This window comes from Trichoderma camerunense, assembly GCF_050948025.1.
Source record: "Trichoderma camerunense strain CBS 138272 chromosome Unknown V8C40scaffold_17, whole genome shotgun sequence".
In the NCBI taxonomy this organism is placed as follows: Eukaryota; Fungi; Ascomycota; class Sordariomycetes; order Hypocreales; family Hypocreaceae; genus Trichoderma; species Trichoderma camerunense.
Window position 1 is genome coordinate 893,174 of NW_028145353.1, and position 12,390 is coordinate 905,563.

General features: G+C 47.6%; 4 protein-coding genes across 4 annotated transcripts; 1 reads left to right on the forward strand and 3 right to left on the reverse strand.

Moving 5' to 3' along the window:
• Positions 1-292: 292 nt before the first annotated feature.
• On the forward strand, positions 293-1,956 carry V8C40DRAFT_281875 (aldehyde dehydrogenase family protein; the record flags this gene model as incomplete). Its single annotated transcript, XM_083221698.1, has 4 exons — positions 293-351; positions 414-1,615; positions 1,671-1,740; positions 1,797-1,956. 4 exons carry the CDS (start codon positions 293-295, stop codon positions 1,954-1,956), a joined length of 1,491 nt encoding a protein of 496 aa, XP_083069997.1.
• A 134-nt stretch (positions 1,957-2,090) lies between these two features.
• Positions 2,091-3,572, reverse strand: V8C40DRAFT_281876 (FAD-dependent oxidoreductase; the record flags this gene model as incomplete). The annotated part of the gene is made up of 3 exons (XM_083221699.1): positions 2,091-2,884; positions 3,013-3,220; positions 3,277-3,572. 3 exons carry the CDS (start codon positions 3,570-3,572, stop codon positions 2,141-2,143), a joined length of 1,248 nt encoding a protein of 415 aa, XP_083069998.1. The 3' UTR covers positions 2,091-2,140.
• Positions 3,573-5,624: 2,052 nt separating this feature from the next.
• On the reverse strand, positions 5,625-7,711 carry V8C40DRAFT_269166 (Alpha/Beta hydrolase protein; the record flags this gene model as incomplete). Its single annotated transcript, XM_083220053.1, has 3 exons — positions 5,625-6,471; positions 6,529-7,344; positions 7,428-7,711. The coding sequence occupies 3 exons, from the start codon at positions 7,709-7,711 to the stop codon at positions 5,625-5,627; spliced, it is 1,947 nt and encodes a 648-aa protein (XP_083069999.1).
• Positions 7,712-8,542: 831 nt separating this feature from the next.
• V8C40DRAFT_253559 (Zn(II)2Cys6 transcription factor domain-containing protein) lies at positions 8,543-10,678 on the reverse strand (the record flags this gene model as incomplete). Its single annotated transcript, XM_083217644.1, has 5 exons — positions 10,466-10,678; positions 10,231-10,363; positions 9,773-10,173; positions 9,550-9,705; positions 8,543-9,494 (listed from the first exon to the last, which is right to left on the reverse strand). Coding segments are annotated over exons 1-5 (1,427 nt in total), but the record flags the coding sequence as incomplete, so codon positions are not given.
• Between the last annotated feature and the right edge of the window lie 1,712 nt (positions 10,679-12,390).

Consider the following 12,390-nt stretch of genomic DNA (forward strand, 5'->3'; position numbering starts at 1 on the left):
AATCCGGGGAATCTTCCGTGTCCAAAAGATGTAAGTAATGGCATATTACAAACCAAAAGACAATGACGGCATGTCATGGCGTCTTCTATACTCAAAGCAACAGTTTTGAGAGAAGGCTGCAGAGAGCAAATCTGCTATATATACCGGTCGCCTTGACCGTCAAGTCTGTTTGGCTTCATCTTCTTCAGCATCATCTTAAATCAAAAAGCATCTTCAATAAACAAGCATCTTCAATAAACAAGCATCTCCAATCAACAATATAAAAACTTTATCACTTACAACATTACTCACAATGGCACTATTCACGACTATCAAGACTCCCACTGCAACATATGAGCAGCCTCTTGGACTGTGAGTATCAAGGTTCTCCGATTCTACTCACTTTGATCATTTATTCTAATGTTTGCTGCCAGCTTCATCAACAATGAGTTCGTGAAGGGAACTGAAGGCAAATTAATTGAAACTTACAACCCTGCGGATGAAAAACTCATTACCTCTGTCCATGAAGCCACCGAGGTGGATGTTGATATTGCTGTTGCTGCAGCACGCAAGGCCCTCCAAACCACATGGCATCAAATCACCCCTTCTGAGCGCGGTCATCTGCTCATGAAGTTGGCGGATCTTTTCGAACGCGATTTCGAAACTCTTGCGGCTATTGAGTCTCTTGACAACGGCAAGGCACTGAGCCTGGCGAGGATCGATGTTGCCGGCGCTGCTGGTTGCCTGCGATACTACGGTGGCTGGGCAGACAAGATTCACGGTCAAACAATCGAGACGGATCCCAACTCCCTCAACTACACTCGTCATGAGCCTATCGGCGTCTGCGGTCAGATCATCCCATGGAACTTCCCTCTTCTTATGTGGGCTTGGAAGATCGGCCCCGCGGTTGCGGCTGGTAACACTGTCGTTCTCAAAACTGCTGAACAAACTCCTCTTTCTGGTCTCTACGCGTCCGCATTGGCAAAAGAGGCCGGATTCCCCGCTGGTGTAATTAACACTATTTCCGGCTACGGTCGTGTTGCCGGATCCGCAATCTCCAGTCACATGGACATTGACAAAGTTGCCTTCACTGGCTCTACCCCCGTCGGACGAACTATCCTCCAAGCTGCAGCGAAGAGCAACCTCAAGAAGGTGACTTTAGAACTCGGCGGTAAATCACCAAACATTATCTTCAACGATGCCGACTTAGACAATGCTATCAAATGGGCCAACTTCGGTATTTACTACACTAGCGGACAGATCTGCTGTGCAGGCTCTCGTATCCTCGTGCAGGAAGGCATCTATGATGAATTTGTTAAGAGATTCAAGGAGCGAGCACTACAGAACAAGCTTGGTAATCCTTTTGACGAGCAGACTTTCCAAGGTCCTCAGGTCTCACAGCTACAATTCGACCGGATTATGGGATACATTGAGGCTGGTAAGCAGGGTGGTGCGACTCTTGCTTTGGGAGGTGGACGATATGGTGACAAAGGTTTCTTTATTGAACCTACTGTCTTTACCGATGTGACACCAGATATGAAGATCGCCCAGGAGGAGATTTTCGGTCCTGTTGCAGCCATCCAGAAGTTCAAGGATGAGGATGAGGCTATCAAGATTGGAAACAACAGCAACTATGGTAAGTAAAGTCTACTGCTATCATCCGGGGCGTTGTACACTAACGTCAAACTTAGGTCTTGCAGCTGCTATCCATACTAGCAATGTCAACACTGCGATCCGCGTCTCAAACGCTCTACAGGCAGGGTATAGTTAATAATCTTCTTCGTTGTATTGAACCAACCAGCTAACGATATTCACAGTACTGTCTGGATCAACCAATACAATATGCTGTCCTACCAGACTCCATTTGGTGGATACAAGGAGTCGGGCATTGGCCGTGAGCTTGGTTCCTATGCCCTTGAGAACTACACCCAGGTTAAGTCTGTGCGGTATTCTCTGGTTAACGCCCCATTTGCTTGAACATGTTTAAGTAAGTTGGTGCAAGGTGGTTGTCATAGACTCAATTTAAAGAATAGAATAACTTAGGTGCAATAATATATCGATTTGACTATGGAGGCTGATTAAAGCATGATGCATTTCCACCGCTACAAAATGTTACGTTAAGCTCCTTGATTAGTGTAGCATTTCAGACCTGTAATTCCAATCAATTAATGACTGCAAAGTCGCTCGACGTCATAGGCTGTGTCCAGGGGACTTTTCCATTCAACTCCTCCTCGCCATTGATGTAATCAAAAACGGGGGTCTTTGCAATGCCGGCAGCAGCCCGAGAATATATACATTTTTCGATGGTGCGATTCGATATAACATAACGGTCTACAAACTTGACAAGCTGTCCTTGCCAAGTGGCCATTGCGGTGACTTGGCCGGAGCCGACGCAGCCAGCGATAACGGCATCAAAGCGGGTGTCTTGATAGGCCTTGAAGGCAGCTGAGAGCTGCGCCGTAGTTGGGATACTGTGGACGCCGCCGATTGATCGGAACATGTTAGCCAACTCATTGGAGAGCGTGACGACGTCAACGATGCCATTGTTGCATCCAGCACCAGTGCTGGGGGTGAACTTGTGCGCCGCATCGCCAGCAAGCACGATACGCCCAGCGTGTGACCAGTGTTGGACAACACCCTCCTCGAGGTTGACCATCCCAGCGCCCCTGCCATCGCCGACGCGAGCATTGTAGGCGTCGCGGATTGTCAATCCGCGTGAGATGGGTAGGTGACCCCAGCGGCCGACCAACGCCTCTTCGTCGGCGGTGCTGTAGCGGATGCGCTCACGGGTTGGCTTGTCCATGCGCTCATAGATACCAATAACGGTCGTGTCCTCGCCAGCAAACAGCTGGACAGCGACGTCGCGCCCGTGAGTCTCGTTGGCATCTCCAGGGTGCAGATCGCCCTGCGTGGGAAAGCGGATCCAGAGAGCACGGTAGGTGTCAGGAATGGCTGTTCTTCGTTGACTTGGGAATTCTCGGGGCCTGAAGTCTGGCTTGCTCGGAGAGCGAGTGCGCGCATCTCGTCACGTACAATGCTATGGGCGCCGTCTGCTCCGACAATGATGGACCCGCTGTATGAAGTCCCATCACGGCAAAGGACAGTTACATCGTCATCTGTGATGGAGATGTTGCAAACGCGCTTGTTAGCGAACATTTTGGCCTTGCTCTCATCTGAGAGTGAATCGTAGAGGACAGCGGTAAGATCGTGGCGGCTGACGGCTCTGAGAGAGCGGCCATGGCTATTGGGTTTGTTAACGCATGCACTACAATGTTACAACGAGAATTAATGTCATACTTTTCGCTGATATGTACGAAGGCCTGGCTGGTGCCCAGGTCCTTCCCATTGTGGTCCCGGCGTTCAATTTGAGCCAACGGTGAACTAACGGCATCGAAGGCAGGGAGAAGTCCAAGCTGGCCCAGGACACGCAAGCCCATGGGGTTTATGACCAGGTTAGAGCCGGCGTCGAGTACAATACTGGGCCGGCTTTCGAGCACAACGAAATCGATACCAGCACGGGACAGGGCATGGGCTGCAACAAGCCCGACGGGTCCGCCACCAACAACAATGACTTTGAAAGCTGTGGGGCTCATAGTGTATGGGGTCGAAGCTGAAGCCGACGCTTTATGAAAAGACCCTGAGCAGTACTCTTGGGGTTCGAAAGGAGTTCTTCGAACGTTTTGGAAAGGAGTGATGGTGTTGACGGTCAGAATGTGGGTGGCCTGTCTTCGAGATGTTCTTGATGATAAGAATTGGTTTGGAGAGATAATAGTCCGGGGCAGCGATACTTATATAAGAAAGATACTTCGTCTACAGCTAGGTAAAGTGGTGGTCGGCAAGCCCGTTCTTGTAGCTGGCTCGACTACAAATTGCGGCTAACTTGCATGGCTCACACTCGTATTGCTAGTTTGTGCGCTGCATATCTGTCGTAAGACTGCTAACTGAGATGGGTCAAGGGAGCCAATGATAATTCTGACGGTATGATACTGTCTCCCAAGGACTAAATTGCTCCGCCCCAGAACGCGGGTTGAGACTTTCTTGCTCTTGGCGGTTGTGCCTAAGCCTTGGTTTCTCAAGTCCAACTTTTAAGCACTAAACAGACATCCCACAATCCCTGTTCGGTTTGGAGATGTGGGAGAGATCATGGGGTGCATTTAAGGATTGGTAATAACCAGGTGATATGGGCTATTCTTTTTCCTATAGAACCGATTGGTTTGTCTTACTTTCTTTGGCATCCACAGAGTATCCAACTCGTGGAGAGTTATCGTGTGCGAAGCGAATGAACTGCCATTATTTTATGCATGAGAATCACCTTAGAGTTATATAAAATCGGGTGGAAAGGGAAAATGCGGCGTGAATGGATATCTTTAACTACTAGAGCGTTGTAAGAGTTTCAAGGTGCCCGTCTCATAAAGTAATGTATAGTAGTATAGGTCTCTCCTAATCTAAAATTGTAATATCAGAATTCGCATAAACCAACATCCTCACTATACTTACGTTTCCCTTTGAAATGGTTGCAGTAGATTGTGTTTGCCCAAGTGTACATGATTGCATATTATTTAGAATCGAAAGTTTCGTCGGTTTCAACAGCTCCCGTGGATGTTTTGGCAGGCACTTGGACTGATTTAGATACTGATTAATAACTATAGATCACATCAGTATGCTAATACCTAGGCTGTGTAGCAATTAGCAAGAGAACATAACAATTGGAACTAGCTGCTATAAGTGTCGCCTGTTTCTTCCCTTTTCAGATGGGTTACTGAAGGTGGCATGCGCCTCAGAATATAGCTTCAGTAACTACACTAGCACGCTAATTTGTAAGTAGGCTGCGTGGTAATTAGCCAGAGAACGTGGCAATTGGAACTAGCTGTACGTGTCGCCCGTTTCTTCCTTTTTCAGATAGGTTTCCGCAAGTGCCATGCGCCTCAGAATTAGCTTCCGGGATCCCCTCAGTACGCCAGTATTTAGGCTGCATTGTAATCGGCAAGAAAGACTCGGCGATCGGGGTAGTAATTGGTCCTGCCAAGGTTCGACGAGGTCGTATTGCGAGATAGAAGCAACCCTCGCCTCCACGCAAGATCAAACGAAGCCCCACTGACCATAATTGCCAGCTTCAGCCCTGGCCGCATTCTTAGAGGCGGTGATTTGGCCATAGTACTGGTCAACAAGGACTGCCGTCATCAACAACTCTCTTATTACAGAGGCCGCAGCTGTTGCTAGCTTGTGTCTATTCCGTTTCTGCAAAATAATGTACGTTTGGATCTAACTCTTAAAACTTTGCAGGGGAATGGTGGTTGTAATTAGGCCTTTGTGTTTATATTGGCACGAGCGGTTTTAGATCTACTGCGTGCGTACATCTTGTTTTGGTCCGAACTGTAAAACTGCAGCTCATGGGATGCTGCGCAACTGGGAGAGCCTTTCAAATTTTTTATACATAACAAAAGCAGATCGCGGAGGCAATTTTCCTTTATTGTAGTAAGTACCTGCAATATTATTTCGACCACATTACTATACATGAGCACCTATGCCAGGCAGTAGTCACCCCTTGCTTCCGTGGCTGTAAGCGGAATTATAGAAGCTATGAATCAGTGCCCTTGAGCTCATAAGAGTGGGACAAAAAAAAGTGATCAGGTTGCCTAGATCTTCTATACTGGGATGCTGCTTGCAAGCGTCTGGTAGAAATTGCACCGCGTACCGCGGCCACCTTCCCAAGTATCAGCTGGGACGACAGAGATAGCATTGCGTAGGCCAGGTTGTTGAAACTGCGTGACAGGCACGCCCCATTGTGTAGTGAATGAATAGGGCACGCCACCTGTCTCATTGAGATTGAGCTGCTTGGGGCTGGTCTCGGTCCAAGCTGGCCAGGTAGAAGCGCCATTGGCTGCATTAGGGTTTGACGACGAGGCTCCGTTTGCAATAGCATTCGTTATGGATGGATCGCCTTTTGTAATAAAATTGCCCCAAATGCGCCTGAATGCCAAGATAAAATCGGTAGACAGATTTGGGGTCGATGGGCCAAAGTAGGCATTCATGTCAGTGGTATGCGAGGCGAACGGTACTGAGAATTGGTAATGCCAGCTCCGCCGGCCATTGGACGTATAGGCCGATGCCATCCAGTAAGATGGGCAAATAAACGTCGCCTCGGCATAGATATTATTAGCTCGTTGCTGCTGGCCGTTCGCATCCTGAGATACGTTGACAGCAGTCAGACCTGTTACGCCGTTGGTCTCAAATAAAGGACCTGCTGAAGTGTTTGCGTTGTTGGGATTCACTGCCAAGATAGCATTGATTTGGGTATCAGACAGGTTGGGGAATTCTTGATGCAGCCAGTTGGTTATATCGGTAATGGTTGAGATGGAGGGGGTTACAAAAAGTGGTCCTTCATTGGCGTTATTGCCCACCAAGAGCTTCTTTCCATTCACTTTCTTAGCTTTCAGTTGCTGGCTGGGTAGGCCTGTGATATAAACATTGTCTTTAACAGGGTAGAAGGCCCTGTAATGCGATGGTCAGCCTAGACAAGAAACATAATGTTATTTCTTAAATACTGACCAGAAACCATAAGTCTGCTGTGCGGCCAGTTGGATGTTGGCGTTCTGTAGGCTGACTGTATCTTTTCCGATGAGGCAGGAAAAGACATTCCTGGAGCCGGGACAGCCAGCCGCGGCCGCGAATGCATAGTATCGAGCCGTAGGCCAGTCAGCGTTGTAAGTGTATTGGAAAGGCAAGTATGGAGATGCAGCAATTCCCTGGTTGAAAAGCAAGGTGCCTAGGCTGCCTCCAGCGGCCATATCGTGGTACAAAACAGAGCTCCCGCCGGCCGAGTCGCCCGAGATGGTAATAGACAAAGGATCGCCGCCGAACTGGCCGATGAAGAGCTTGATCCACAGAAGTGCAAATGCTTGGTCGAGAAGGCCGGCATTTACAACGCCTTTGCTCTTCACTTCTTGCGATGACAGGAAGCCAAATGCGCCTAGCTGGGGGTTTTCTATTAGCTTGCCAGTGATAAGTGAAAAGTATGTGAAATATGAAAGCTTTACCCGATACTGTATCGTGACGGCAATGAAGTTGTTGTCGTGACTGTTTACGATACCGCTCATATCCAGAGTGCCATCACCAAAGCCGTATCCACCACCATGAATGTACACCAAGACCGGTAGCCTGGAGGCATTGGATGGCGCGTAAACGTTCAGGAACAGGCAGTCTTCGTTACCCGGAATGCTAGGGACTCCAGGCACAGCTAGATATGCCTGGGGACAAATGGGGCCAAAGTCAGTGGCGGGAATTGGGTGTGCTGATGGCTCAGTGGCTGGAAAGCGTGGTGGTTGCCAGCGGAGATTCCCTATAGGTGCCGCTGCGTATCTTATACTGTAGCGAGAGACGCATTCCTATATTTTAGCCATTGGATTTGAACATGAGATAGAAAAGAGTTAAAGTTAAAATACTCATACCCTTTCCAAATATTTAGGTCGCTTGCAGAGTCATAGTAGCCTTTATACTTGGCATAACCAAGGTTCACTTGCAATAAACTTTGAGACCGCCGATCTTTGCTAGAATCATCAACATTTGCCTGTGAAGCATTGGCTATCAAGCTGGACAAGAACTCCGATGCAATATCGCCGCTGTCGACCGAGTTCCCCTCAACAGTATTTGACTCAATGTTGATAGGGGGGGCAGGAACTGCAAGGGAGAAGCCCGCCACTATTGAGATGAGAATCTGAGATGAAATACGCATTATCTACTCTGTATCTAGTAGCAACGTTAGAAAAGAAACAAGAGCGAAGCTCAAAACGTAAGGATGGCAAGAGGTCGGAGCATCAATATGCAACTGGTCGTGCCTGTGGTGCTTATATTCAAATCCATTTCGCGGTATCCTTTTCACCAGGGGGCTAACCATCACAGAAGGAATGATTCAAGAGGAACAACAATGTAAGCGGTAGCTAGTTACGTAGTGTGAATAGGCCAGAGCAAGGGGTAAGGTATCCGCCCACTTGACTGCTCTAGGTAATACCGCTGCCAACCCCCTGAATTGATGTTATGTCTCTTACAAAGAGCTTTATATAGATTGACCTAGACTTTACGCTCTGTAACATGCTTGCCCTCCTTCATTAGGGTCGATAACCCATGAATCCGTTTGTGTTTGTTATATGCCAACTTGAGTGGATCCTAATCGCTTTTGTCAATAAGCCCGCATACAAGTGTGCTACCAGACACGTGTTAGGGTAGTAGTGGCATCTTAGTTACGCACTTGGCGGAGATCTATCCAAGAAAGGAAGAAACAGGCGACGAATGCAGCGGGCTCCGGCGTAATATATCTCTGCTCGTAGTATGTATTAGTGAGCATCACGCGTGTCTACGTAGCTTCTGAATAGCGGTGACTCGGGGAAAATGAGAGAGAGATTTTGGCAGTGTGGTGGGATGTAAGAGTAGGGACGAGTTCTATCACCAGGCAGGCGAGTGAGGGGCGCCGGCATAAAGTCAATACCCACTACTAGGTATATAGCAGAGCAAATCAAGGTGATAACAGCTGATGATGAGCAAGGCGAGAGCTTGGCCAGAAATACATGTCAATGAGTTTTTTTGGCTTGAAGAATAAAATAATTAAGAATGCACGAGAAAAGCCAGTATGAAAGGAAAATAACAAGTAGAGTCTGAACGGACTACTCTGTAGAATATTGCTTGCTCAAGCACTCAAATCAGCTATCTGGTCTGTAAGCCTCCAATACTGGCAAACAGATATAACCAGTCCCCAGGCATTGCCGCATATATATGCGATTGCTCCTTCCATCGTTCCACCCCAACTATTGTCGACCAAGTAATTGGTTTATTTAAAGCAGTCATTTACTATTATGTAGGAGTAGAGCGGACGCGTTGCGCCGGCTGCTATTCAGGAATTGACCAAGATGGAAGCCCTGTACTCCGTGGTCAATGAAATATCGTATCCGAGAATATTCGTCGCTGTCTTTCTCCGCCGAGAGGAATCTAAGCGCCATGCCCACAGGGAAGAGGACAATACTAAGACACCACAAGCCGCTATTTTCCTTGAGGAAGATTGGCAAGGACCGCGCAATGTTACGGCAGCAGATCAACGGGTCAATTCGGGCTGGTAGCTCCGTGGGCGAGACTGCTATCCTGCGCATTGCATTGTATAGGATAAGACAGGTAGTCCAGTATAGGTTCAACGTGTGGGTTCTGGCAATGTCTTCCATAGATATCTCAGCGTCCGGCTCGTATTCAAAATTGTCCGCCACCTTGTTGGGGCTAAATGATATGAACGACGCAAGTAGGTCTCTGTCGTATTTCCAGCAAGTTTGGAGCAACGCTTCTTGTCGCTTGCGTTTTTTCTCTACATCAGTCTCGTCTTGTAGGTCGTCCAACTTCTCTAAGATGGTGGGAATATCCACCAAAATGTCAACCAGGTTGTCCGTGGCAGACTTGGGCTCTAGGCTCCAGGGTACTTGCTTCCAGGCTGGGCTGCTTAGGATGGACTGTTTGCGTGTATAAATGCTCGGGAGGACCTTTATAGTATAACAACCGTTAGTTGATTCACAAAATGGAGCTCTGGACCCTAACCATAATTGCACGCCCATCACAAAACATGCGATGACTGATGCCGCTGGCGCACCCCTTCGGGCCTCTCCCGAGGAAGATTGCAACCCCCCCTTTCACGTGGTCAACCCAAGCACGTGCTTGGGCAGCTTTGTCTTGCCTATCATCTCCATGGAACATCTGGTTGGTTGCGTTAGATCCAAACGCGCAATTCGAAAGGAGGAGGGGAGAAGGGAGGGAGGGCAACTTCGAAGAGGCTCATTATCTTAGTGGCAACCAAGATTCCATCGTAATTGACCTGTAACGGATTAAGTAGCGCCCCTCTCATTCTACATAAAGTTTTTCCGTAAACTCTAAGCCCTGCATTTCGCATCCATTGCTTATCATCTCTCTTTCCAACGTTGGCCAGTGCGAAGGCGACGAGAGCATTACGCAGTATGGGCTCGTGGAGATACAAATCCTGTGCGAGGAGCGTCCAGCCGCTGGAGGCACAAGAGATAGTAGTTTCTGGAATGGAGCGGCCGAATGGGAGGAAAGATTCCCAAAATAAACCGAGACACTTAGCCTCGAATGCAGCCTCAGTCAGTGTGTCGGATAACACGATATCGATCGGCTGGTTGGGTTTTGTAGTAACTGGTCCGCGGAGCGCTTGAACCATTAAGATAAGAAAACCTTCCGTAATCATCTGGAATTGTATTCACTTACAACCTACAGTTCTCGTAGTGTTGCGTCCACGGTCCTTGGGTGCCTGGCTATGCACAAAGGACGGTCCTTGGTCATAGACGCATTCGACGCACCGGTGGCGGCATAGACTGCACCTTGGAAGTTGAAGATCACACTGTGCTCCTTGTCAATTGATATGCAGCTTAGGATATACCCTACTTGGGGAAGAGTGTCCGAGCTGCAATGATGGGATAGGATATGCTCGACGACGACGTACTTTCTTCTTTAGGTGCCGGCAGGCCATGCAACGCCGAGACTGCCCCGGTCCTCTTGGCATAATGCGGAGTCGGCTATGTTCTTTCTAATTGTGAACTCTAGCAATCCGCTGGGAGGTTGGATCTCTTTTTATTTTTCTCTTGATTCTCTTCAGTCATATCGACTGACCGATAGGGTTGGATCATAAGAATTATCGACAGATGTGGTGCTGACGTAAAGGCGGTGCCCATTTCTTATCAAAAAGTGGTGTTTAAATGCAGCTACTATTTTCAGCTAAACCAGGAAAGAGATTGGTGGAAAGCCACCTTCCGTGCTAGACTGTCCACCATGAATCTCCTTCATCCTGTTCCACCCTCGCGCCTTAAATTATCACTGTGGTACCACTCCACGCCACCGACTATTACAGGCTGAACCTAAATGGTAACATCATGGTGACTCTAATGAGTAACCACAACAAATGCTGCTGACCATGTGGCTACCACGTGCAGATGTGCATTGACCCAAATTTTGGCTGGTAGCTGTTTCTCAATCTCAAGCTCTCACTTGATCGAGTCTATATGTGTATTGTTTTCCACCCGTCTTTTGCGGTGCATTTTATTATCCCATATATAACAATTATGTCCAGCCGCTAGCTAATTTCTGCTAACAGGGTCCATAAAATGAGTGCTTAGCATGTGGTGTCAATAGTTGTTGCCACGACTATGGAAATCAGGTGGTGCTAGTGAAAGCTTTCAGGATCTAGTTTTGTCCTACATAGCTTTGATAGCTTTGCTCCCCTGCGGCAATCTCGTAATGCACAACTCAGCAATAGGTGATGCATAAGTTGAGATACGTACGTCGAGATTTTCCATGACTATAGAGGAAATGGCGGTCAGGCTCACAGGAGAAAAGAATATTTAACAGCCATTTTATATATTGAGAATGAAACATAACAAAATCCCTATACATCTGTTTATGCTTTCTTGGGCTTCTCGTCTTCTTTGTCCTGTTACCGCCATTGGTGTTTGTAGGATTGGTGTTGTTCTACAGAGTATAATGCTAGACGATGAGATCAGGGGTATGGTGTTTGGTCATGGACTCGGTTTGTCTCCTTTAACGCTTATCTACACAAGTCTTAAGTTCTTGAACAAAATGGAACGAGACTGTATATTTCTCTGGGATACGTTGAACTATCGAGAGATGGAATAGTTCAACTCTTGAGGCCAGGCACTCTTAAACATATCTTCTCGAGATAGACATATATCCTATTGGCGCCCGACTTTGCATCCCTTAGTGCCCAAATCTGTCGCAGAAGTTCTCAATCTCCTCGTCTGCTTGCAGGTGTAAATGGACTGAGCAAATAGATGAAAGCGAAGCAAGATTCTCAAGCGGCCGCTCAAGCTTGGAAGTGTCCATTGCCAATGCACAATCACGATCACAGGAATACCCCGACGCTATCCAGTTTGAAAAGTCTCTTCTAATCTGGTCGTATCTGCTAGATCCCAAAGTCATTTTTACCGTGACGAATAGAGTTTAAAGGCGGAGCGGAGGCTGCACCCGTCGCCCGTTTCTTCCCTTCTTGGACAAATCCCCAGAAGTGCGGGCTCGAATATCACGTCAGCTCCACTTTGCTCGGCTCTTCGACTTCTCTGAGGTGTAGCAACTCATATAGCGTAAAATCCTACGGAGGACACTCATATGGGAACATAACCAGGATGTGGTAATCAGTTGAATAATTCTTATAAGTATGATTGGCGACAGTCGGTGATTCGTATAATCTGGCAAGTCTTAATGAAAGAAAGAACAAAACACAATATTCTCATATATTGACCCAATACCATACAATCTGACCTTTTCTACAAACCGCTCGAGGTCTTGCAATTCTTTGCTCTTCATCAATCTCGTGGCACTTGCAACGCGATATCACTAACCACAGAGCCCGAAATC